This window comes from Indicator indicator, chromosome 29 (genome assembly GCF_027791375.1).
Source record: "Indicator indicator isolate 239-I01 chromosome 29, UM_Iind_1.1, whole genome shotgun sequence".
Lineage (NCBI taxonomy): Eukaryota > Metazoa > Chordata > Aves > Piciformes > Indicatoridae > Indicator > Indicator indicator.
This window is the reverse complement of record NC_072038.1, coordinates 5,817,488-5,844,024: the sequence shown is the minus strand read 5'-3', so window position 1 is coordinate 5,844,024 and position 26,537 is coordinate 5,817,488. Positions and strand designations below refer to the sequence as shown.

The following is a 26,537-nucleotide window of genomic DNA, read 5'->3' as shown; positions in this document are numbered from 1 at the left end:
GGTAGTAGTGCCAGATGCAGGAGTGTGACAAGAAAGTGTTCCAGACATGTAGCATGTCCCCAGTTGCTAGAGCTGATTGAGGAACAGCTGTTCTGTCAAGGGACTTCTGGAGAAATATCTCGGGGCAGAGCAGGACATCAGGAGGCAAGAGCCCTTCTCAAACTGTATTTCACCATGCGGAGTGGCTGTACCGCTGTGGGCCAGTCTTAATCTCTGGTCAGAGTTGGCTGACCCAGAAGTCATGGCTTGTTCATGGGAGGTGTTTTTGCCTTAGCCACCTCCTGTGTTTTGCCATGCACTTTTCACTGGAACTAGTTTAATATCTTTTCCCTCTACCCTGACCTAGTTGTGTGTATTTTTTTTTTTTCCTAGGAGAGTAGATGACAGCATGTGAACGGTCTCTTCCAGCCTTCTGAGACCTTGTGAACATCTCCTTTGTCTGTGATACCAACCTTCTTAATTTTGAGGGCTTTATCTTCCACAGGTAGGTTTGGTTGGTGCTGCTGAGCAATACACTTGGCTTTTTGCTAGCACACAGTAGGACATCTAAAAGAAAGTAGGTGTCTAAAACCTCTCAGTTCTTGTGTTAAATGATGTTGTGAGAAGTCATTTAGTTTCTTATTTTCATACTGAGCTCCTAGAGTTGTGGCTTTGGCTTGTGAGAAGTTGTTCAAGCTGACCTGAGAGGTTAGTGATATTGGGACTAGGACTGGAACTCAGGAACATAGAAGTCTGTACATGGCCATGGGATGGTTTCCTTGGTTCTTCTCTTTGAGGAGTACTGTCTCCCCTCAGGAAGCAATCTGTTCCCCAGAACAGTTTGTACCAGATGTATCTGGGAAAGTTTTCACCTGCAGCATTTGTCAATTTTTGGACTTTGTTATTCTCTGAGCACTATCTAGATTGAAACTCCTCAGAAGGCATATGAGCTGCTCTGAGATGCCAAGGAATTTGTCAGCTAGGTCGTTGTCTTCTAAATAGTTGTGTTCAGAGCAAACCCACAGCTGTTGGTTTGCACAAGCAGGATTGTTTTGCACTTCCATAATTTTAATTTTAAGACAAACACTCCAAGTTGTGGAATCTGCATTCTGTAGATGGAGACATAAATACAAAGAAGTTGCTTGGTTCCTAGAAAGAAGGTGGCTGAGTAGAACATGAAGTACTGCTCAAGCAGGCAGACCTAGAAGCAAGTTGTGCCACTCAGTAGCTGTCTTGAGGGCAATGTTCTTAGGCTGCCCTTTGAAGCCCAGAGGTGTTTGTGCTTTTTCTGAAGGCAAACCAGAATACAGCATGAGTAGATTGCTCCAGACTGTACTGTGACTACCTGAGAGCTTGGATGTGTTGTTTGGCTTTTAAGCTTCCAAGCCTGTAACACAGTGTTTATTTGCTTATAGAAATACCTTTGTACTTTGAGCCTACAAATTTTCCAGGCCACCAACACCCTGCTTTCAATAACTGTTCCCACAGGAATTTATAGCTGGTTATTTCTACTTTCTGTTTCGTCTGAGCAGAACAAAAACTAAAACAAGCAGCCAGGGCTGGTGTTGCCAAGCCTGGAGTGCAGCAGAGCTGTGGCTGCAGCTGATTCTCCCAGGCGTGCTCTCAGTCTGCTAGAAAACAGAGGGGGAAAGCTTGACAGTAGCATAAAGTTGATTTTACCCTGCTCAAGCATTTCCTCTTGCAAAAGAAAAATCCCATCCTGCTGCTGCAGGCAGCACTGTATTTGCTTGGCCTTTGGCAGGGCAGGTTGGTGTGCAGACAAGCAGTGATTTTTAGCTGGCAGATGGTGAGTGAATCCTCTTGGATTGCACCACTGTTCTCTCAGACCTGTAAATCGATTGGTGAGATCCAGTCTCCTGTGGATACCAGATAGTGTGGTTTAAAACAAATAACGTGAAGCTCTGGTATCACTCATGAGGAGATTCCTGTTGTGTTCCCATCCTGTCTCACACTATTTGGTCATTCCTTAATGAGAGTCCCTTTCTCCCATAGACTGCTAGTGACTCTTGCTGGAAGTGCCTTCAGTTGTGGTCCAAAAAGGATGTATCTAACTTTCCCAGAGAGTGAAAAATGATCTGTCAGCTGCACTTGTATGCTATAACCATCTCCACAGTTCTTGGGAGATAGTCTAGCTCGTGGCAGTAACACATTTTATCTAGAGCCCTCACGGTGTTCATGAGCTGGGATACAACTGCACAGAATCACCTGCCACCTCCACAGTGCTGAAGCAAAGAGAACACATGCACTTAACTAAACTGTATCTGTACAGCTCAGAATGCAATGAACTGTAGGAGGAGGGGCTGGTTGCAAAATAATTTTCAGTAGTGACTTTTCCAAGAAGTGTTCAAACAAGGCAGCTGAGCTATCATACAGTAAACAGTAGAGAGACTAAGACTTGACAGATGAAGAAAGTGGACAAGTGAAGTCACACAGTCCTGAGCAGGCACAAGACTAGGTTTGGAAATGTTGTTCTTGAACTGCATGAACAGGAGTGCATGAAGCCTGAGTGGCCAAGACTCCTACAGCTTCTGTGGTTAATCCTGAGACTGATTGTGGGCACAGAACAGCTTGACTTCCCTGCACCCAAACACTGTGCAACAGCCCAGCCTCTAAATCTCTGCTGCAGCTGTTACCTTGAAAATGAATTTGAGTGTTAACGAAGTGCTCATGTTGCAACAAACAAGTATTGAAATGAAAACAGCTTCTGGATGGGGAGAGAAAGCTCAGTGGGGTTTTCCGGTGTGCCTTGTCCCTGTGAGTCAGAGCTGCTGCAGGCTGAGCCAGAGTCCTGGTTCATGGCTCTGTTATCAGCAGCCTGGTGTGATCCCGTGGCTGCAAGCAAGGCTCCCTGTTGGTTCCATCTCTGGCCTTGGCCTCTGGGTGTTCATGATTCGTCTCCAGGGGAAGGTGCTGGGGCTGATGTGTGTGTTTGGCTGATGGTCACAGTTGCTGGCCAGGGCAGACAGGCTCTGTCTATGAAGGGATTTGAATGCACTACAAAATGGAGTTTGGTACCTGAAACCTGGTAGATTGTGAGGCAAATGTGCAAGCAGGTGGTGCTTGCCTTAAAGGGTATTAACCTCCCTTTAAATATACCTCTGTTCTAGAAAAAGGTAGTCAGGGAAAACCCAAATTTCTGCAAAATTCTTTTGAGGATAATAGTATGGCTCAATTTCCAGGCTGCTTGGAGGATACAGTTTCAAAATTCTTAAGATAATTAGTTAATGCAAGGCCATGTGTATCATTTGGTTTTTAATCATTAAGTTAGTGCTGGCAGTCAAAGCATTTAATAGCAAATCAATATATCAGCTGAGGAGCTGGTTTACAGCACACTGCACATCACAATATGCCACTGGAATTTTTAAGATGTTAAGCCAAGGCTTTCTTAGAGGGAAGATTAACCCACTGAAACTTCATTGGTCACTATTATGGTACATATATGAGGATTATATACCACCATGTTACCTTAAAGGAAACCTTAAACAAGGGTTACAGGTTTGTGTCTTTGCCAGAAATCCTGGGCACCATGCCTGCCATGCAGTGGGAATCCCTGGCTGGAGGTAGCTGGGGGAGGCTGTGAGCTTTGTGTATTGCTGGGATGCTGCTGGCTGCCCTAAAATACTTGTAACTTCTCAGCATCTACTTGCAGAAAGTGCAGTTTCCTCTGCCTGTCTTCTGGGTCATGGTCTACTGATTTCTGGTGTCTCAATGAAGCAAATTTTGACCTGAAGGGTAAAGGGGGTGGGTGTGTGGGGGAGGGGGATGGTAAGAAAGTAGAAAAGCCTGAGCCAAAGCACCTAGCAATTTTGGAAAGAAAGCAGCAGCGTGGACTACAGCTAAGAGTAGGCAGGGCAGGGGGGAAGCAGATGCAAGAATTGTACTGGAGAGAGACATGAATTCAAAAATTCAACTTTGTGCCTGTGCTCATTACATGGGGTCTGGACCAGGGCCAGCATGCCTGCTGGAAAAAGACAGGGGAACTGAGTATTTGAGTTAGTTATGTTTTTTTTTAATCTAAAGGGAACAGCCCTAGCTTAAGGCCCTGAGCCTGGACCATGAGAATGTAATGGTAGACAGATGAGCCAGCGTTGGACTATTTGTCTAATACAGAAGCTGTGGTCGTGAACTGTGACTCCAGGAACAAACCAAATCATCCACAGATTCACCTAAGGGGCAGCAGTTGTTTTGCAGCACTGTAATTAAGCTGAAGGCTGATCACTTATGCATGAGATCTGCTAAATAAACCCCTGAAGTCACGTCTCTCTGGGCTCATCATCTACCTTGTCAACTACAAGAGCTTTGTTTGTGATGCTTAGGGAAGGCCAAGCACACAAATCTTTCCAGAACGCTGCTTTCTTCTCAGCACAATTTGCAAATGCAGTCAGCTTCTCTGGACCTTTTGGTCTCTGGATCATGTAATGAAAACAGGGACAGAGTGTGAACACTGGGAGAACTGTGGGCTGGGAGGGGGCATTGCTCTTCTGAGACGTAGGACAAGGCTTGCAGTAGTGTAGAGTTTGGACTGCTGCTTGTAACCGTCTGCAGGTCATGCTGCATAGGGAGGTTGTGCACTGCATGAATGTGGTGAGGGACCAGAAGAGCACCTTAGGTGTGGCAAAAGGAATGGCCAAGTCAAGGAGAAGAGCTTATGGCTGTGTGAAGCTATCTAGGCATGTAAGGATGAAGAAAGGAAGTGAGGTTAGCTGCTCTCCAGATCACTTCCCTATTGTAACCTTGTACTGTACTGGCTGATAGTTAAAATAAACTTTGACAGTTTGAGTTGCCTCCTTTTGACCCCAGAACAACTGGGTGTGTGTGTGTGAAGATGTTATCCCCATCTGTACCCTGTGTTTACAGGCACTGAAGTCTTCCTCTCCCCATTTGCACAGTGCCAGCAGTGAAATTCATAATCAAATTGCTTATTTTAGTGGCATGCTAGACTGCAGCTTGTCATCATTGCTCCCATCTATCTTCTCCTCTTTTTAGTCTGTGGAAAGCTGTGCTTTTTGATGTATCTCAAAAGTCTGAAGGAAAATAACTTGAGTGTTTTGGCTCGTGGTCTCAGAGCAAGACCAGGAAAGGGACCTGGTTTAGCACCAGACTAGATAGAGTTAGATAATAGTTGGACTCAATGATCTTCAAGGCTTTTTTCCAGCTGAAATGATTCCTTGTCTGATTTTTCCAAGAAAGAAGAGGTTTTCTCACACTGTCTTTATCAGAAGTAAAAAACAATAGGTAGGATTTTGTAGTGGTCTCTTTTCAGGGAGAGACTAAAGCAATCATGGACCATGTCCAGGAGTTTAATTGCAGTTTCTCTTTCATAGTCCTTGGTCTGCATTTTTAAAGAAGAAATTTTAATAGCTAGCTTTGATATTAAGCAATAATAATGCAGAGAATATATTTCATTGGAAGAGACTTTCAACATCATCCAGTCCAGCCTTTGATAGTTCTGCTAAGTTATTTTGGTTTCCCTTCACAGAAAGCTTTGGATCCTGTTTTAGCTTAACTGACTGTGGCTACACTGTGTTGTCTGTAGATTGAATGTGAGAGGGAATGTCTGCAAAGCTGGAAATGTTTTGCATTTCTGCTTCCTTTTATTCTGAACACAGAGCTGCTGTTGGTTATTAATTGTGTTATAGCTGTGTCCTCAGTCAAAACCAGATCCTTTGACACTTGTTGAAGGGATATTTGGGAAAGGGTGGTGTTCTCTTGAAAATCCAACAAAACTCTGCTTAGATAAAAAGTTCACAATCACAGATACGGTTCCTGGTTGGCACCCTGGCAGGACTTGGTGCTGTTCTAGGAAATGATCTGCCTTCTAGAGGAAGTTCTGCTGGGTGTTGCAGAGGCTTTTGGCCATCACCACAAACACTGGAGCTGCAAATGTTTTTCTTGCATCTGGGTGAGGCCTCACCTGGAGGACTCTGTACAGTTCTGGGCTCTCCACCTCAAGGACGGGGAACTGCTTGAGAGGGTACAGGAAAGGGCCATGAAGATGATTAGGGGACTAGAACATTTCTTTCATGAAGAAAGGCTGAGGGACTTTGGGCATTTTTAGTTAAGACTGAAGGGGAATCTTATCACTGCTTGTAAATACTTGCAAGGTGGGTGTCAAGAACATGTGGCCAGTCTTTTTTCAGTTGTGCCCAGAGAAGAATAAGAGGTAACAGGCACAAGCTTGAACGTAGGAAGTTTGATCTAAGCATGAGGAGGAACTTATTTACTTAGAGGGTGCAGAACACTGGAACAGGCTGCCCGGAGAAGTGGTGGAGTCTCCATCTCTGGAGTAATTCAAAGCTTGCCTGGACAACATCCTGTGCAGCCTGCTCTGGCAGGAGGGTTGAATTTAGATTGCCTCCAGAGGTCCCTTCCAACCACTATCATTCTCTGATCCTATAATTAGGCTAAGGTCCTAAGCTTTATGGTTCAAACAAATTCCTTTCTGTTCTCTTATCTTACTGCACCAGATTAGCAGGGAAATCCCTCACAAACATCCAAGTGGAGGTTTTGTAGGTAAGTGAGATTTGGAAACCAAAACCAGTGGTAAAATTTGAGGCCAATGTCATAATGGGACAATGAATGTTAATGCTGAGACTTGAGATAGATCCCTAGGCCTTATTATTACTCTCCTAGTTTTCCAGAACATGAAATAAAATACATACACCCCCAAGTAATAGTTCTCTGATGAAAAACTACTTGTATCCCTGTATGTGTCTGACAAAACCCTCCAGTTTCTTCTGTGTTCATAGCATTTGCTTTTTATCTCATATCTTTTGGCTCATTTCTCATCTTGACTTTCTGGATAAAGTTCTGACTAGAGTTAATGTTAATATTCTGGGCTTGTATTTCTAGATTAAAGAAAGAGTCAGTTCTTGGATACCGAAGTTCTTTGCCTGTCCTTGAAAATTTCCATGCAGGTGTTTGAGGAATTGGGTGGCACTCACAGGAAACACTGAAAATGAAAATAAAAACACGAAACAAAACATGAAAATGGGGCAAGAGGAACTGGGAAGAAGTTAATCAGAAGCAATTCTGCCATTGCCTTCCAGCAAGCTTTGCTCCATTTGCTTCCTCACTACTTCTTTCTCAGAAATTATTTTGACAGGAAGCATTTCTGAGCAAGTGCAGAAACGAAAGCCCTCTTCTGCATTCCAGACTTAAAAAGAGTGAAGTAGTTCATCAACTGTTCGCTATGAAAATAGCAACCTACTTCCTCTATTTGTCCAGGTCTGTTTGTATTGGTGTTGGGAACAAAGAGGCAAGAATGACTCTCCCTGCAGCTTAGTAGCAGGTTGCCAAGCAGGATTTTAGTTTCTCCTGACTGTCCTCATTTTGAGATGAGGCTCCTCACTTTTTTTTGTAGGACCCCACGCAGGAGCAGGGTAGCTAGAAGGAGGCTGTGGACCTGTGGAAAGCTGCTCTGGAGCAAGCTTCTGGCAGGACCTGTGAACCCATAGAAAGAGCAGTTCATGCGGGAGCAGGCTTGCTGCAGGACCTGTGACCATATAGGGGACCCATGCTGGAGCAGTCTGTTCCTGTACCTGTGTTAGCACGGGGGGTTGGACTAGATGATCTCCAGAGGTCCCCTCCAACCCCTACCTTTCTATGACAGCACAGCATGTCCTGTCCCTTGTTACCAGTCAGGTTACTTACATATTTCGTGGAGTATTGGTTACTGTGTCGATTGATTTCCCCAGCAGGTTAGAAAATCTCTTGGTTTATGGTTGGTTAGTTCTCAAAATGCTTGTTTCAATGTCATTATGGATAAAGCTTCTTGGTCTTTATACTGCCTTGGAGTATTGTTTTGCTAGTTGGAATGGCATGATTTAGAAACACTTCATGCATGACTGTATCATCCTCTTTCCTCCTTTTTCCTCCTGTCTGGGGTACAGTTCCTCATAAGACTGAATGTAAACCTGGACAAAAAAAAAGTTTGAAAACCTACAAGGACAGATTTTTTTTTTTTTTGGGCAGCAGAGGCATGGAGATTCAACTGAGTTGTCTTTCCATTTTTCCAATACAGAGAAAATCTTTCTCACTGCTTTTGAAGAAGTTTGTTGCATATTCAGTGATACATTTAGCCATCCACCTCTGAGCCATTTGGATACTTGAAAGCCTCCCTTTGTCTCTCAAAAATCCTACCTATGAACTTTTCTCCCATCTTTAAGATGTCTGAGAGAGAACGTGTAAAGAACCTTGTCACGTCAGAATGGGAAAGGCTTTATGGGGAAACCACATCAAGCCTGTGCAGATAGAATGTGAGAGGTCAGGTGAGCACATCCCTGGCAGAGGAAACTGGAAATAAATCAGACTAAATGAATGAGAGGAAGCCTGGACGAGATACTTGTCCTGAAACCTGGGAGCAGGAAAGTGAAAGGCAACATGAAAAGGAAATCTTGCAGCTGACATGATAATGATGCTTTGGGGATGCTCTGGTGTAGCATCTTTGTTGAGCCCCAGTCAGCTGGGACCTTCCTCTGCTTTTCCCTGAGCCTGATTACTATAGGATGTGCTCCCAGCTGCAGCCTCCCAGCAGACACTGTGGGGGCAGAGAATGTTCCCTCTCTTCACCCTCCTCTTCATTGAGAATAGAGACCTTCCTGCTGAGCATCCAGATGTCTTCTGGCATTGCATAGACATCCCAACAGTCATAAATAGGAAGGCAAACAATAGATAGCTGTGGCCAGCTTCAGATAGTGCTTTTTTTCACTCCTGTTTTCTTTTAGTATGTGTGAATTTGGCAGTCTGGACTATTTTTGAATGGCAACCAATGATTTGTTTAGAACACAAGCTCTCTGTGAACTCACTGCTAAACAGATGATGCTGGGAGCCAGGGTGGCAGACTGTGATGGAAAAAATGCAGTCCCAGAGCCTACTGAGGGAGTAGCTGCATCACCTTGTGTTTCCTTCCTGGGAACTGATGCATGCACCTCTTAACTTACTTATCTCAGTATTTACTTTCCCTTCCAGAGGGCTTGTACACATGCTAGAGGTGATCTTCCAGGCTAGTGCAGGTGTTACCTGAAGGAAAGGTACAAGGTAAAGGAAATAAGGAAGACACTGCTTAAAGAAGCCTTCCACCAGCTGTATTAATCCCTGCAGAGAAGATAAGCTGACACACAGCAGACCACATGAAACATAGGAAAACAGGTCCTTGAAGCATTCGTTCTATGGTCAGAGCTAATAAATAATATTTTTTTCTATTAAAGAAAGTATCTGATTGAAAAATGAATACCTGCAGCATTAATCTCAAAATGCCATGACAAGGCCATTGAGCATTATCTTACTCTGCCCTCTCTGATCCCAGCTGCTCATGCCAGGCTGTGACAGACAGCACTTCAGTTGAGAAACAGAGATGGTGCTGCAGCATGCATGCTTCGGCAGGTTATCCTTCATCACCAGTCCCTGCCCAGGGAGTAGGCTGAGCTCAGTCCTGTAGGCTGTCCTATGCTGGGACCTTGTGAGACGATTTGCTAGCAGACCCAGGAGCAGATCTCGAACCCAGACCACTCCTGTTTCTGTACAATACATAGAGAGACAAGCTTACTACATGCATGACTCAAAAAGCAGGTTCCTGGGAGATTTTATGGGAGTGACTGACTTTTGTCATAGTTTGCAGCTGTAGGCTCCTAATGCAGGAATGTGGACTTAACCTTGTTTACATGATTCCGTGTGACCCCGCTGCCCTGCAGTGCCTGAGAAGCGAAAGTGAAAATCCAGTTGCTTTATAAAACAAAACAGGAGAAGCTGATCTCTGCCTTTTCCTCTAGGATCCAAGTAGCCTCTGCACCTCCCGTGGAGGACTCTGGAGGAGGATCTGAATGAACTAGGAGCTGCCCAGGCTGATTAGATGAATGGAGAAGAGGCACAACACCTTCCTCAGCTGTGAACAACCCTTGAGGTACTCACACTGTCATTTTCTTTAAGGAGTCTTGTCTTACAGCTGGTCTTTTCCCTAACAAATTGTTGCTGTTTTCTCTATTTAAGTAGGTATTTAGAAACGGGCACTTAAAAAGCCTGTGGCAGAAAGGAAATGATCACTGCTTCATGTTTTCTCCATAAGGAGGAATGAGTATGATTTGAGTGTATGACCTTGACAAACAAATTATACTGCTTTTTGCCCCCCTGCTTGCCAGTATTCATGTAGTTCTGCACTGCTTTCACATTGCTTCTGTGAAGACAAAACCCCAAGAGCTTCATTTTGGTGCATGTGTGAGTGACCACAGTAATGGCTCTGGGGGGCACAGTTTAGTGGTGAACTGGGCAGTGCTGGATTAATGGTTGGACTCAGTTTTAAGCATCTTTTCCAACCTAAATGATTCTGTGGCTGGTGACAGTCCCTTGGCACTCTGCTCACCCACAGGGGAAGGGGCATGGGTATTGCTGTTAACTGGTGCTTTGCAGAACAGCAAACAGCATGAAGAGAGTAATGCTTGAAATGCTTCTCATTGATCTGGTTTGGAAGAAACCACCCAAAATCACAAAGATGGGAACAATTTTAAGATGTAGGGAAAGAGGATGAGAGAAGATGCCATGGTCATCTGATGCTCTGAGTGTTATTAGTACTTGGTGGGGCAGGAGGAAGGTCTTGCAGGATTGTACAGGTGAGAAGGAGGCACTGTGCATAAAGTAGAAGCATTGGTTCCTCGTGTGGTGTGAAGTAGAAGGATGGATCACAGCTTTGAGAGCAGTGCCAGTATCTGTAGGTCTTTGTCCCTTCATGGGGTTATGGGAGCTTGTGGCACTGCAGAGGCACCCCAGGTTTTATCCCAGAGGGAATTTTGCAGATGGTATCTGATGGTCTCCTGTACCTGCTAGCAGCTGGAAAGGGCTTGCTCTGAGGGCTGAGTTTCTCCTGTCTCATCTGCTTCTGGGAATTAGCAGCTTTAAGATACCACAGATCACAAAAGAGGAGCAATTAGTAACTTCTGTTGAAGAACTAATGCTTAATTAGGAATTAATGCATAACCAGTTTCCTTAAGGTACGTCCCAGGTAGTGACATACTAAAAATAGTGGCTTTTATGAAAGCCTCCTAGGGATGAAGCAGTTTGTTTTCCAGAGCCCAGGCTAGTGAGGGAAGTTAGGTGAATTTTCCAGATATTTTTTTTTCTCTCCTTTGGAAAGTGAAACTTGTGAAAAAACAAGTTTGTAACAGTTTCATTGAAACGACTGAGAATAAATTTCTGACTAAATTTAAGAGGTTTTGTTTTGTTTTGTTTTGTTTTAAGAAATACTTCTACTATTGTTTTTCCCATTCAATTTGAACAGATATTTCCCATAAGGTAGCCAAGGGGACCCGCCAGCCGGCGAAAGTCTCACCCCTCCTGCAGAGGCGGGAGAAGGAAAGCCACCGAACCTGTCCGGGGGGAAGTCCCCCCGCAGCCTGCCAGCGACTCAGCCGCACCCTCAGGCTCGGGAGCCTTCCCACGCCCAGTACGGGCCAGGCCCGGGCAGACGGCAAGCAGGCAGCAGCCAGCCTGCGTAGTTAACCGTGACCTAGCAACCAGCTTCGCTACAAACAACCACACAGTGTACCTTTTCACGTGTGTAGCACCCACTCACGCTCAGCTCAAAGCCCCGCTCCTAGCCGCATGACGTTCTAGCTTCGATAGCCTCTGAAACACTTCCTAAATCTGTCTCTGTATACAGTTACAGCAGCCGCAGCGCCTTCTCAAGTCGCCATCTGGTGGACAAGCGGTGGAACCGCACCCTGCGTTCCTTTAATTGAAATTAATTCTGTAAATATTCTAATTGGGGTAAAACTGTATACTAAACCAGTTATGGGATTTCATAACCGTGCACTAGAATATGTATGTAAAATAGTGATCAATAGGTTATTAATGTTTTAATAATTCTTTAAAGTTGATTTTCATAATTCATATTTCATTAATCATAATTAATAACCTCTCCATCGCAGCTCTTGACCTGGAAGTTGTTTTCTTTTTGACTGGATAAAGATAATAAGATATATAATGAAGATAATGGATGTTAAATGATGCATCTGATGTCCAGACAGGGAGATGACTGAAGGAGGATCCTGGTAAGCATCCCCTGGGATTGTGGAGCATCTGAGAGAGCATCCAGCACTGCTGGAGCTGAGCACCCAGGGCAGCCTGATGGACTCTCTCCAGCTGATGCTGTTATGTTTTCTGCTTCTGACTGCTGCTCCTCATTCAAGTGAGTCTCCCTTTTTGATTTTGTTGCTTTTCACTCCATGTTTAGTAGCTAAAAATCTTTCAGGTGTTGTTAGACAGCTCAGTTGTGTCCAGTTCCTGGTGGCAGCAGGAGGGGAAGTATGTCCTAATTTTTACACCCAGAAATATTTTGGGGAGTGAGCCCAGCACTGTATAAAAATTTGCTATTAGCAAGCAATGTCTCCTAAACCACAACTGGGTTTGTCCACCAAAATTCATCCTATTCTCTTGCCCTAAATGTCTGGGGAGAAAACTGGTAGAAAATAATGTTTCTGTGTTTTCTCATAGATACTGCTATGCCCAGTGCCAACCGTGCTGAGAGGACGCAAGACTCTTCCACTGACAAAACAAACGTGACAGTCTATCGCTGTAGAGGCCATGTGAGCAGTGTGTGTGATGACAAACAGAGTTATGAAGGCTGTGAAAAGATTTTTGATACACAAAACAACACATTTTCGGATAAAGCGTTTCGTTTGGAGCCCAGTGAAACAAGCATCATCCTGTGCTGTCGGTACCCAGAATATGTTCTTGAAGGAATTATTGGCATTGTCTGGCATAAAGCCAAGGGAATAGGAGGCTCATGTGGTGCTGTGAATTGTGAAGGTATGCTCTACGGGGAGCCTGGCTAGCAGCATGTGAAAAACATACATCTCATTATGAAACTCAACTCTTACATGTTTGGGTAGTGAGGTTAATGAGTAAACTAACTTGTCAAAATGAGTTTCTCTTGTAAAAGAAGTCATGAAGTCATTCACAAAAATAATTTCTCTCATGTCAAATGTTGCTTAAACTGCAGTAGTAACTTCTGTTGCTCTGATTGATAAAGATAGTTTACTTGGGGCTTTTTTGTTTGTGTGGTTGTTTTTCCTTTCTTTTGGGCAACAGCAATTCTCCTAGTCAAAATCTGATCCAGTTTGCAATGGATGAATCCCACCTGCTTCAGTCTGTACATCCTGAAATCTAGGTCTAGCCTGGTCATTCTGTGTTACTATTATGTATAGTCCACTAAATAACCTTTCCCCAAAACCTGCCAAAGTCAGAGATAAAAATGCCTGTCTGTACATATAGCAAGTGGCTCCAAGAGGGCAAAATGCCATGGTGGATCAGGTTGCACAGGTGTAATTTTTGGGGCTGGGCTAGATGATCTCCAAATACCTGCTGTTCTATAATTCTATTAATTTAGTTGAAATCCATCTGAATCAGTGACATTGCATCAGTTAATATCTAGTTGAATAAATATTTGGCTTTGCCCTCCTGGCTGTAGATAGTTCTCTGAAAGCAGCTTCCATCATCCTTCTTGTTAGTCTTAGAGCACCCTTTCTAATCTTACTGCTGACAGGAGAGAATAAGAAAAAAATAACCTACCTATGCTTTTGTTCAGTCTCACAACTCCCCATGCATTTAATTTCTGACCAGTGTAAACCATTTCTCTTCTGGTTTTATGTTTACTGCAAAAAAAATCAACATGTTCTTGCTACTGTGTAAAGCTTGGATGCCACTAAAACATCTATAGGAAAAGCTGGGAACTGCTGTAGGTATAGATTCCTGTGTTCCTTGAGAGGGTAACAAGTGGTTGTGCTAAATGTGGGTTGTAAAGGGATGAAGGTTTTTCAAGACCATGGCCTTTACGTTTCCCACCTCTCAGAAGAGGGCAAAGTTAAATAATGGCACAGTGGCTTGCATGCTGAGTGGGAGATGTACTCTGAGGTCTCTGAGATTTGTACAGCTGCTGGTCTTGTTTTTCTTCTTTGGTCCCTGTAGTTAAATGGAAGGTTCAAAATTTTGCCATTATTATCTGAAGAGAATGTAACTGCAAATAGGTAGTGATAGCTTTTTGAAAGTGTTTTGGTGTTCATGAGTGTATGTGAAAACTGTTTTACTGTCTTCAAATTTGAAGATTTCCATCACTGGCTCATAGAACATTTCATTACCTTTAGTGAGAAGAAAATCTCAATGACGCTTGGTTGATTTGAACAGTTGGTGAATTAAATAAGATTGTAGCAGTCTGCAACTTTTTGTGGGACATGAAGGATCCCCTTTTTAAACCTATTAACCTCTTTAACTTTTTTTAACCCTTGACTGATGATCCAATAAATGATCCATACGAAAATTTCTCTTTCAGTTTCCTCAGAAAATGTAACGGGTGGCATCACTGAAACTTGCTGTGAAGCAGAGATCAACTTTAACAAACCCAAAAGCCTCCTGAAATGCTACCATAAAATGGCAGGTAACAGAGAATCAAATGCTGACATCACTGATGAAGGAAATGTAGGTAAATCTTTTCATGTGTGTTTACTCTTTCCCATGAGAGAGCTTTGCCCAGGCAGCTTGATGTGACAGAGCTTTACACAGAGTGGGGGCAGATGTACTGGACCTGCGTATGCTGTAGCCATTCAAACTCAGGGATTTTCCCCTAGCCTGTGTAGTGGCCCAGTCCTGCAAATATATGTCCATAGGTCCAGATTTTTGTAACCATGGCAATATAGTTATAGGTACAGGGATGCTGAGGGAAAATGGTGCCTGATGGAAGTGTGGAACAAGTTTCCAGTAATTCCACTTACTAGTAAATGGTAGATGAGACTTTATCCTCCAGACTAAGAGGATGTTTATTACTCACTATTTTTTATATCTGAATTTCTTTCACTGTAGAAAGCCCTGTCATCTTCCTTAGATGTCCTTTTTGTCCATAAGCTTTGATTGAGACAAGGAAATGGTATTTCTCCTTTTCTGAGGAAAGTTCCTGTTAGGGGAATGGTTCCTTAGCTTTTTCCTCTGGTAATTTTTGAATGTGTGCTGGAGGATTCTATTATTTCTATTCCAAATTATATATAAAAGTTATTTTAATACTTGTCTATATATATATTTTAATTATGATGTATTGCAGTCTTTAAAAAAATAGTCAAAATGGATTTCCTTAGTGGCCATTCAACTTATCATTAAGGATGGATTGCCTTGCTGTCCTGATTAAATCCTTGGTTCTGACACCATCCAGAATAATGCTGCCCTGGCAAACATTCTTCCAGCTTTTATTTTCTACATTTGCATGGCTAAAACAGTGAGATCACTAAAGGACTTCACAGAGATGTTGTCCTCCTTCTGTTTTCAGGACACAAGGTCTCACACCTCATGGTTTTGGTTATTTCTGATAAGATGGGTATTCAAAGACATCTATTGTGGTGGGGAGTCAAGGATTAGCTTGAAGTGTTGGCAGAGCTCATTTCGGTTACTGCTATCTTCATTAAGATACTGTAAGCTAGAGGCTGCTTGTTCTCTCATTCCTCAGTTCCTTCCCTCCTTATCAGCTTTTGTGGGCACATGGCAGAAGAACCAGGCCCAGTTCTTCCTAGCTGGTGCTTATGAGGCAGGCTCATTTCTTTGCAAATCTGTTTGACTCACTTGGGCTTCTTGTTTTCTTTTGCTCTGCAGAGAATCCTCAACCTGTAATTGATGAACAGAGCAGCAGCAGTGCCATCCTCATTCCAGTACTGCTGGTCATAGTGTGTGGAGCAGCCCTGGGAGTGTATTGTGTTCGACGGAGGAGGAAAGGTCGAGGTACAGTCTGACGATGTTGTGTTTCGTGTGTGCCTTGGAGGCTGCACTCACAGGGTTTTCTTTCTGGATCTCATTCCATTAACATTGTTCCTGAGGCTGCTAAATGATACTCACTGTGAAGGGAATGCTGGGCTAAGAGCTGGTATGAACTTCACCTCTGCATTTGGTGCCATGGCATAGTCCCCAGTCAGCTGGTTTTCCTGTGAAAAATAAGAATGGAGTAAATTTCCTTACTGAGGCAAAAATGCAGCCAAGCAATGGCACTGCTCAGCCTTACCTCGCTGGATCCAGTTCCTTGGAGTTGTCTCAGACTGCAGCTTCCCCTGCAGAGACAGACCCCAGTCCAAGAGACTGCAACACATTCAGATGTGGGCTTGGCAGGTCCTTTAAGTGAATGCTTCCCACTCCCAGCTCTGCCCACTGAAGAGCCAGTTTTAAGTTAAGAAAGAATATTTTCCAAAATACATCCAAGGAAAGAGTTTGATTTGAAAACTAATATGCATGGAATGGATTGAAGGTTGAGGAGGGCAGATTTAGACTAGGTATTAGGAAGAGATTATTTACAGGGAGGGTGGTGAGACACTGGAACGGGTTGCACAGGGAGGTTGTCGACACCCCTTCCCTGGAGGTGTTCATGGCCAGGTTGGGTGAGGCCTGGAGAAACCTGGGCTAGTGGAAGGTGTTTCTGCCAGTGCTGGGGTGTTGGAACTAGATGGTCTTTAAGGTCCCTTCCAACCCAAACCATTCTATGAATCCACAAATATGAATAAAATATTCTGGAAGTATCAACTTCTTCTGTATTGCCCTCTGCTGTTCCCTCCTCCCTCACAGCACAGGAGCCGCAGTATTCTTCAAGCGAGATGATGTTTATCTGGCTCTTACTTCAAAAATGGTTATACTATAACAGAGTATAGCAATGGGCATGCAGCTGTGGTGAAGTATCAGCTGCCATCAGAGCTGGTGGGGATTTGTGGAGAAAGCAGAAGGCCTGTGGATCTGTTTGAGATGGGTAACTGTGAATTGCTCAGGAATCTGCTTACCGGAACTGTATTTTATTGATACCCATTTCTACCCTGCATCGAGTCTGAGCCAATAGATTTTAGCCCCTGAGGGACTTTGCAGCGGTCCCAGTGCAGTGTTGATCATTTACACACTTCCAACAGACCCCCCCTGAACTCTGACATACAGCTTCCCCCTATATCCAGCTTGGCTGCAGGGTTTATATGGGACCTTGTGTAATGCCAGAAGCTGAGATATCTCCTGGTCCATCCTTTAGAAACAAACATTAGTTGTTTCTTTTTCAGAGTTTAAGACCTCCCCTGAGGTCGTGCCCTGTGGTGTGATGCTCAGGGAGGGTTCAGTCCTGTCCTGGAGCCTCTCTAAGGCAAAAGCTGATGGGCCACAGCAAGCAGGGCAGGTTTTCTGGAGAGACACCATGAACTTGCTGGACAATGAAGCTGTACTCCTTTTACTTTACAGGGCAGGAGGTAATCCAGACGTGGTAGCCCTGATGACTTCACACTCCACATTTCAAGGCCTAAGCACAAGGAATGGGCTCAAGTTTTTCTCTGAAATCAGCCTGTTCCTTTGGTTGCCTTGCAGATATTTTTCTCTTCAATTCTGCAGCTGTTGGGAAGAATCACACACAGGCTCCTGACATACCTCACACCTATTTGAGAAACATCTACAGCTGAGACAACCCGGCCACTGTGCCAGCAGCATATTCCTCAGTGCTGCCTTACAGTCTTGGGCTGAATGGACAGAGCTCATTTTATACAAGACATCTTCAGCAAATACATGCATTCACAGAGGACTGTGATTGCCATGGCTCTCCAGCTACATGAGCCACACAAGAAGTTCCCTGAATCTGCCATGTTCTGCTGGTGCTTTGCTGAGGATGGAAGTCATTGCAAGATGTGTGGCTGGCTCAGCAGCACAGGTTTAAAGCAGCTGAATTCTCACAATGGATTTAATCTGAAATTCTTTGGAGAACTGTGTCTGTGCTCAGGCAGGATATGTTGAACCCTGAAGCAGATGCCCTCTGCATGTCTTCCATTTTGTAATGTGATAACATGCCCATAGGTCTCTATTTTTTTAATTTTTTTTTCAGCTCCCTGGTGGTCTCTATGTCCAATAAAGCATTTTTGTACAGTTGACTGGTTTGTTGAATTGGCCTTTTGAACAGATCTGGTTTTGCCAGCACTTGCAGGTTCAGGGCATCTCCTCTGTTTTCTCTGCAAAGGTGGATGGGAGAGCTCTCAGAAATGGCATTCCAAGCTGAATGGAAACATGAAATCCATCTCCCTGACAAATTAGCTCGTTAAACTGGCAGTTTCAGTGTAGGACACTTGCAACAGTACCTCTAATGGATAGGAAAAGATGCTGATGTACCTGCTCTTGTTTTCTTGTCAGAACTTCTGCAGCTGAAGACAGCTTTGGGTATCCTGCATGCAGAGAGAGTAGGGGAGGAATATTGCATTTCAGGGATCCCCATTTGATAGTTCACATGTTTAATGAGGTGCAGGTTTAATTTCCACTCTTTAACATCAGCTGGGGCCAGAGAACTGGACGTGTTTTGAGAACTGTCACTCTGATCAGTGACAGTTGCTGAGCTAAAGTATATTTGCAAGACACAACTCAGACCTATGTTTATGTCTCACTCAAGCACACTTTCCTTTACAACTCTTCTTTCTATTGATGGTTATGCAGGTTATGATATTCAGAAGCTTCACTACCAACCATTTCACTTTGCTCTTCCTGATCCATGTTGTGCTGGTAGACAGCAACTGTAATGTGTTGCTTTGCAACATATAAATTGGTAATTATTTGTTTACTACATTAAAAAGTGACTGGGAGTGCTAAGTTCTCTGCTCTAATTTAATAGTTGCAATTTCATTTCAATGATTTAATAATTTTTTTAATTTGTGTTGTACTCATGACAATAAAATGTCAACTGAAAAGCTGGCTCTTCATTTGTAACCCTGTGCTGATCATATCATTACTTGGTATGAGTCACAAAGTGTCACTGTCACTTGATTCCCAAACTCATAATCCAGTATTATTGTCATGATTTGCTTATTAAATATTGCAAAAGCAAAGACAGGGAGTAAGAGAGATTTCCTGTCATCAGCTTTTGTAATCCAGTAGTGAGCCTTTGTAGGGCTAATTAAGAGCTCATTTCACAACCTGTCTGAACTTTGTTTTCTTTACAGTAATTGATGAAATTTCTAAGCCTTCAAGGAACTCGTTGGGAAGAGCCTTTTCTTTATGTGTTCACTCAGTGAACAGTGCCTACCAGAAGAGCTTTTCCTTTCAGCAGGGAGAGGGCATTGGCTGCATGTGAACTATAGCTGAGGGTCCTCTCTGTTGGTGGTTAGCAGCTCTTGTGTACTGCAGACACAACAGAATGTGTTACTGGATGTGAAGCCAGGAGGCACGTGGGAGGTAGGAACCACGCTGTCGCTTGGAAATCACACACATTGTCAGTGCCAAGGTGCAGATCAAACCTGTTGTGTTGTGAGCAGGGTTTATATAAAAATTTGCCTGAATTAATGGAGCATCTCTCAATGCAGGCAGCCCGCTAAGCCCATGGAAACACTGACAGACTGAATTGATTGTACCAACTGCCTGCATTTCCAGTAAGGCCACAACAGGGAGATAATTGCCTGACTTTGGCACTGCAAGGAGCAACTTTGAGCCCATCTTTTCTCAGTTGACTGTAAAGGGAAGGTAGGTGTTTGTCACAAAGACCATTTCTAGTCCTGCCTTCAGGGTTGGGGGGTGTTCAGTAGTAGGAAATTGTGGGCGTTGTAAGTGTGAAGTCAAAATCAAGACGCACCTCTCGAGATCCCTTCCCCTTCTCTATCAAGTTAGTTGCGATACTAAGGTGAAAGAAGTGTGTTGCTAATTTCTTTTAATAGACAGCTGATGTAGCTGGAGGAAAACAGGCTAAGCTGTGGCATACAACCTTTTCTTCAGGTATTTATCTCATCATACAGATAATAAGGAACAACTGAGAAGACCTCTGAAAATGCTGTGGCTGTCAGATCTCCCAGCTGCATCTCTCCTTCTTCTTCTGCTCCCCTGCTTCCATGGCCAGAAGGGTATGTACAACATAGATGCTCTTACACTGCATGGGTGTTAATATTTTCTTCTTTTTTCTTTAGTCTGTTATCTCAGATGGTTGGTAAATTCACCATTAGCAAAGCCAGGTGGAACTTTGGAAAGCATTTTTTAACATTATAGGTTGAGTTTGTGGAAAAAAAAAATTGGAAGTGTTGTGGTCAGAACTTTTCTATTGAGAAATGATTCTCTGTGTAAAGAGTGGAAGTTGTTTTCCCAGTGATTCCACATGAGCTGTGTCTGTGTTCAGGCTGATGAGAGCCCACCACTGGATAGAAATGAATACTCATGCTTTCTAGGGATGTAATTATTAAAGGTCTGATAAAACTTTACTAGAAATACCTATTGCTGAATGTTGTTGCAGCTACAGAGGGTACAGGCTGGAGGCACACTTAGAGAAAACAGCGTGAGTATCTGAGGAGAATAGGCTGAAGGAAAAGATGTCTGCAAACAGCACTATTTTTACTTCTATGACCTTTTACAATTTTTGGGAAGGATGGTGGCTTGGGATATTATCAATAAATCATGACATCTGGAAGGAAGGTGCAGTAAAACTGGTGAGAATACTTATTTTGTGGTTGTTGAGGAGTCAATACTTGTTTCTACTTCTACTCTTATCTTTTGGAGAAAACAATTGATGGGCTGTGGCTGCTTGTCATTAACTGTGTGGGTTCTTAGGTTGTGTAAGCGTGGGTTATCTTGAAAGTACTGATTTTTAGGCTGGTAAAGATTAATTTCCTGGGCTTTCTTTCTCCAATTGTAAAAGCTGATTGCTCTGTTCTTCCCCAACCTTTTCCATTCCCCTGTTTCTCCGCTGCTCTGGAAGGTAATTGCTGACAGCTCCTAGATTGCCCTAATGTTTTAAGTGTTGTGGAAGGAATGTCCTTGTGTGTGCTCATGTTGGATTGATTTACTGTATCTAAATTCCCATGATCTGTTTTTTTCTGAGCTTGACTTCCATGTTAGTTCCCTTATTAAAATTAATTGCATTAGTATGTAGACATCCTTAATTAGCTTGTCAGGACTGAACAATTCTATCCTTTCTGTGCTATGTTGGTCCTAGATATGCAATACTTTATTTTTCTTTTCCTTGGTTTTTTTTTTTTTTTTTTTTTTTTTTGTTGGTTGGCTTTGTTTTTGTTTTTTTTTTTTTTTAATTTCTTTCAGATGTTTCCCACTTGATCCCTCTGCTCCTTGCCTTCTATCACATAAATACTTACTGTTCAATTTCTTTTGATACTGAGGCCATTAGAGAACTCAGAGGGTCTTATTATATATTTTTATACTGTTTTTTCTTAATGCAGGCTGCGTTTGTGTCATCTGTAGTTCTCTTCCTAAAAGGATACATTATCCAGTTTCCTGATGTTGCCAAAGCCATTTTCTGCATTCTTTGTCATCTTCTGATACCTTTGAATACGAGCTTGAGATCCTCAACCAGCTCAAAGTTGAGGCTGAGTTCAGTGGACCTTGTGTTTTAAGAACTATTAGGATCATACTGAGAATGTGGAGAGCAGAGTAAATGTTTGGCATGAGTGACAGAAGCCACTTCTTTGTGAGTGCCTTTCAGGTTTTGGGGAGACACTGAGTTGCAATGGGCATGAAAGACACTATAGGTTTCAGGCAGGCAAGAGATGCCATATACAGGATAGGAAGACTAGGGTCTGGTCTTATAGGGTGGCTGTGTTGTTGATGCAGTAGTTGTTTTTGAAAACTAGTTTGATATTAATAAGTTAAGAAGAATTCCAATACTGTAAATTCAATTGCATTTCTCATTTTTAGGTGGAGAAAATGAACAACAAACAGACATTATCAGTGTTTGGGAAGGAGACTCCATCAGCATAATTTGCTCAAGGGAAAATTTGGAAGAGGTATTGGGAACATACTTGACAGCTAGCAAGGAGCAACTCACTGTGTTATATGTTTCCAGGGAGGGTACTTCATACATCCCCCCTGACTTGGCTCATCGCCTCAATTATTCGGAGGAAGGAAAGAACCTCGGGATAACTCTGCACAATGCACAGCAATCTGATTCCAATACCTACCAATGCTCTACATTTGTTACCAAGAAAGGCCATCACAAAAAGTTGCATGGGAAGGAGACCATAGTAGTGGTGAAAGGTATCCCATCTCTTATGCAATCAATCAGCAAATGCAGATATACGTTTTAAGTCAAAGATTGGAAGAAACCGTAATGGAGAGGGAGAGTCTGACAGAATTTTATTCACCTCTGCTCAAGCAGCGAACCGGTTTGAAAGAAAATGTGGGTCTTTTCCCTGAACAGGTGAAGAAAATACATGAGGTAGAACAGTAGCAAAAAGTCCCTACAATATCAGTTCATGACTAATTTAGTCCTAGCTACAGGTCTTTGCATGAGTCATGGGTTGCTGCAGCAGTCTGAAAACAGTGAGGACCTGTAACTCTCTTTGAAACACTCAGCCAAATCTTTATGAATAACTAGCAAAACAATGAGCCCTTTTTGCTTCTGGTTTTAGTAAATCTTCTTTGTATATATATATTTTTAGAATTTCATCTCAAATGACAAGGGATGTGGGGGTTTTTTATCATCATAATGTAGTTGCTGAATGGGCAGAAGTGCTCCCTTTGCAGGCATTTCTGGCTAGGGGGACAATTCTTCTGTCTCTCTTCTTTTTTTTTTTAATCCTTTTCTTTACTTCTCATTAGAAGAGAATTGAACAGTTTATGCCTCTCTGTACCTACCTTCTGACAAGACTATCTAACCTGAAACATCTTTACCAGTGTAAATGGCAGGGTTGTCTTCGTTTCCTGCCCCCAAGGCATGCAAAGCTTAATCGATTGCTTCACCAGTAATAGTCATGTATGTCTATGAAGGCTTATCAAGTACTTCCTTAGGCTTCTCTCTTCAGACTTCTTGACTGTGGATTCTCAGATGAGTTCCATCTTGTTGGTTATGCACTGTTTCTCTAAATTATTTTATGAAATTGCCTTATATCTTTCTCATTCTGACCCTCTTCTCTAAAATGCTTGCAACTTTTCCCAAATTATCTTTTGTTACAAATGGGGTAAATTCTGTCTTCGTTCCATCATCCATATTAATGATAACATTAAAAGGAACAGAGCCTGTACTCAGAGGAACTCAGTGAAATATCTTCCTATCTGGCCAGCAAGCCTTTAATAATTGCTTTTTAAAGACCGTTTTCCACATTGATGGTACCCACATGGTATGATTTCATTCAGACCAATAGTTCTCAGATCTTTCTATGGCTTAATCTCACTTGAGAAAGCAGGCAACGACCCATGTCTCAAGGGCAAGCTGATGAGGCTGTATTCCCTTAGTAGAGAGTTCAGTATATGTATTTATTAGGTAGGTGGAAACCCATTACAAGCAGGTGAACCTGTTTAGCCAGTCCTATGTTTAGATCCTGGGGCAGGGAAACATGGAACCTGGCTTTCTTCCTAAGGCATGCATAAAGGTAGCCTTCAAAAAACCAAAAAAACAAAACAAAAACCCCAACCAACCAAAAAAAAACCCAAAACCCCAAAACCCCACTAAATTTTATCTGTGGTCTGCTCTTTTTGATTCAACCTCTGTGTTTTCTCCCTTGCACTGTGTTAAGTTTGTGGTAGCCATTAATCTCTCTCGCTTTTAGCTCAAACCAGTGGAGTTCTTCAACAGTCACCACTCTATGTCAATCCTGAGCCAGGCCAGTCAATCAGTATTACCTGTGCATGGAACAGTTCATATGAAGATGAAGAGTTCTACTTGCTCAAGACCCTCATGCAACGTGAAAAAGTGCTACATGTTTCAAGTCAGAATGCTTCAACTATTTCTCTTGCTTTTGCTAATCGCTTGGAGTACTCAAAGGAAGAGAAGAAAATAGTGATAACTCTGCACGACCTACAGAAAAATGACAGTGGCATTTATGTATGTGCTGGGGTGGTGAAAAATGTCTCTTTTCTCTCAGTGAGTGAAAGTGGCACCATGATGCTGATTAAAGGTACTGTCCCTTTGCTTGTTTAATCACGAATAACTATGGCATGCTATAAGGCAAAAGGTGGGCTGAAAGCTTGCAGAACATTGGTTAGGACAACTAATCCCTGGCTAGACTTACTCTGGTACAAGACAAAGTTTGGAGAGTGTGCTCAGCTTCCTCTGTGCTCTGTTGTACTAGGACACAGAAATAGGCATTGTATTTCTACCTGCCCAATAGAGCCAGAAGGGAATTATAAAAAAGAAAAGTTGCTATATTAGTCCACCTCCAAAAAAAGAGAAAAGGTCAGAATCAGACAACAAACCCTTCAGTGTGTCTGTGAATAATCTGTCAGCTTTAGGGAATAAAGCAGTATTTTTAGCATCAGTTCTTTGACCTTAGTGTGACATAAATGTCTTTTAAAAACCATTCTCTCTAGCATTCTCTCTTTGTGTTTAAAAATAGGTCACCCCAGGGAGTACGGAACAAGTCCTCAGGCATTTACTTAAGGCACCACAGATAATAGCAGAGATGATCTCACACACCCTCATTATGCACTGAGCACACTGTGAGCTGATTCCAAAGACAGGGTTTTTTTTCTTTTTCTGCAGTGTGTTGTTGTAACCATTTGCCAAGGTGAAGACAAGCTCAGCAATATACTGATTGTGATCTTATTGATGCAATTTAACCCTGTGCATTGGGCTATGATGAACTGATCTTCCTGTAACTAAAATAAAGTTTACGTAGGGCCTAAGAGTTGCAAAGGATCTACGTGCAGTCTGTGGTCTCATTCTGTGCTGCTAGGCATAACTGGTGCAACAGCTCAGTGATGGGAGCTGGAGAAATGACAGCTGCATGTCAAAGAAGCAGGATGATCACCAGATAGTTATGGATTAATTGAGGTTTGGAGAACTGTAACCCTTTCCACTAGCACTATTCTGCTCAGTGTCTATACCTCAGACCACAGCAGCCTCCTGCTTGCGTCTGCACTGCTTGCAAATCTTGCTGTCACAGAATTCCTGGCCCAGACAGCACTGCTGCTGTAATACTGCAGGAAAACATTTTCTGTTTCCATTATGCATGTGTGGTCCAACTTCTGATCAGTGTTATGCAGGCTATTGCCTTTATTGAGTGCTCCTCACATGCCACCTGCAGTCATCACCAGCCTCCAGAAGAGCACAGAAAATGCCAGTGACAACAGGAATGGGGTGATAAATGTGACTTTGTAGCATGCTGTTGATACCTGATTTCTTGCTTGCTAAAAATAGGATTCTCCTCTTCATATGTTTAATAACATAATTTTACATGCAGACGTGGAGCAGACAGACTGCAGTAATAGTTCCTGGGTCATCTATGGTCTTACCATCATAGTAGCGCTATTGTTTACTGCACTGATGTGCTGCACCTTGTACGGTGTCAATGTAAGTATGCTGTTACCCTGCCTATTATGTGTGAATAGTGACTGAACCAAACAAATGTTTGATAAACCTAAGGAGTTCTGGCTTTCTATTGTGTCCTCCTTGCCTTTGTTTGATATCTCCTACTAGTAAACTTTTGCCTGTAAAGGCTGTGTATTTTTGTTTCTGTACCTCTTAGCAACTGAGATATTTATTTGCCTTTGATAACATGCCTCAGGTAAGCCTCACAGTTAGCACCACAGCCCTGTGTTGTATGATTTCCCTGAACACAGTACCTCACTATTCTGGTTTGCTTCTTTTTCTACTTTTTTTCTTCTGTCAATTGGGAATGGAGCTGTAATGTCTTGTAATAGATGTGAGAGAACATTTGGAGGGGGATGCAAGGATGACAAAACATCATAAAATAGCCTAATGTCTGAATGTAGCTGTAGGAGAACAACTCTGCCTTGTCAAAATCAAAAAGGTGACCAGGAAATTTTTCCTTTACTGGGATTATTTGCATAATATTCTGCAGAAAGTGCCTGGAAACTATTTGTCACTGACAGATCTTTCTGCTTCATAAAGATTATTCAAAATTAACACAAAGATTCTAATCTCATCCCTCCATGTATGGCTTCAGTACTGCTCAAAACCAGTGGTATAATATCATTTTGGCAAAGCCAGGTGGCCTTGTGGGAACTGGTCTCTTGTGTTATCAGTAACAAAACTAAGGATAATCTGGATTTGTGTTTGGGCCACAGTTACACCCAATTCTTGAAGGAACTTTTAGTGTAATTATATCGGACTGACAACAGAAAGTTAAACAAATAAATTAACAATTTCCACCTAATCCTCCAAGATGTCACTGGGATTTGAGAGGGCTTTGGAGCCTTTGCAAGCTCTGTTCTGAAAAGCTGTTTGCTTTCTTTTGCAGATGAAGAAGTGTTTCCGGAAAAGAAAACCACACACAGTATCAAATACAGTATATGAAGACATGTCTTACTCCTCTAGACGTAACACCTTCAACAGAACCAACAATTACTCCATTGGCAATTAACCTTCTGCCAGCTGGGACTGTACATGGATTAGCCATCCCTTTACAGATCTCTCTGAAAGCTGCCTTAGCAATCTGATGCAGCAACTGAACTGAAAATTCTATCCCTTACCTTCTTTGGTGGAAAGAAAAACTTGCCTCATGTCCAAGTTTTTTTTTTTTTTTTTTTTCCATGTATAGAAAATACAGAGAAATGAAAGTACCCTGCACATGTGTTTGTAGTTTAGTATGGAAAGCAAGAATTTTGAACAGTACATTTACGTAGAT

At 42.6% G+C, this 26,537-nt stretch overlaps 1 protein-coding gene across 1 annotated transcript; it reads left to right on the top strand.

Moving 5' to 3' along the window:
• Positions 1-12,491: 12,491 nt before the first annotated feature.
• CD7 (CD7 molecule) lies at positions 12,492-26,273 on the top strand. The gene is made up of 8 exons (XM_054394059.1): positions 12,492-12,798; positions 14,318-14,422; positions 15,622-15,747; positions 21,649-21,987; positions 23,499-23,846; positions 25,131-25,240; positions 25,416-25,454; positions 26,151-26,273. The coding sequence occupies exons 1-8, from the start codon at positions 12,492-12,494 to the stop codon at positions 26,271-26,273; spliced, it is 1,497 nt and encodes a 498-aa protein (XP_054250034.1).
• The last annotated feature ends 264 nt before the right edge of the window (positions 26,274-26,537 follow it).

Coding starts and splice junctions, on each gene's coding strand:
- CD7 (XM_054394059.1), top strand. CDS start 12,492: ATGCCCAGTGCCAACCGTGCTGAGAGGACGCAAGACTCTTCCACTGAC. Junction 12,799..14,317: donor TGGTGCTGTGAATTGTGAAG/GTATGCTCTACG, acceptor TTTCTCTTTCAG/TTTCCTCAGAAAATGTAACG. Junction 25,241..25,415: donor GCACCTTGTACGGTGTCAAT/GTAAGTATGCTG, acceptor TGTACCTCTTAG/CAACTGAGATATTTATTTGC.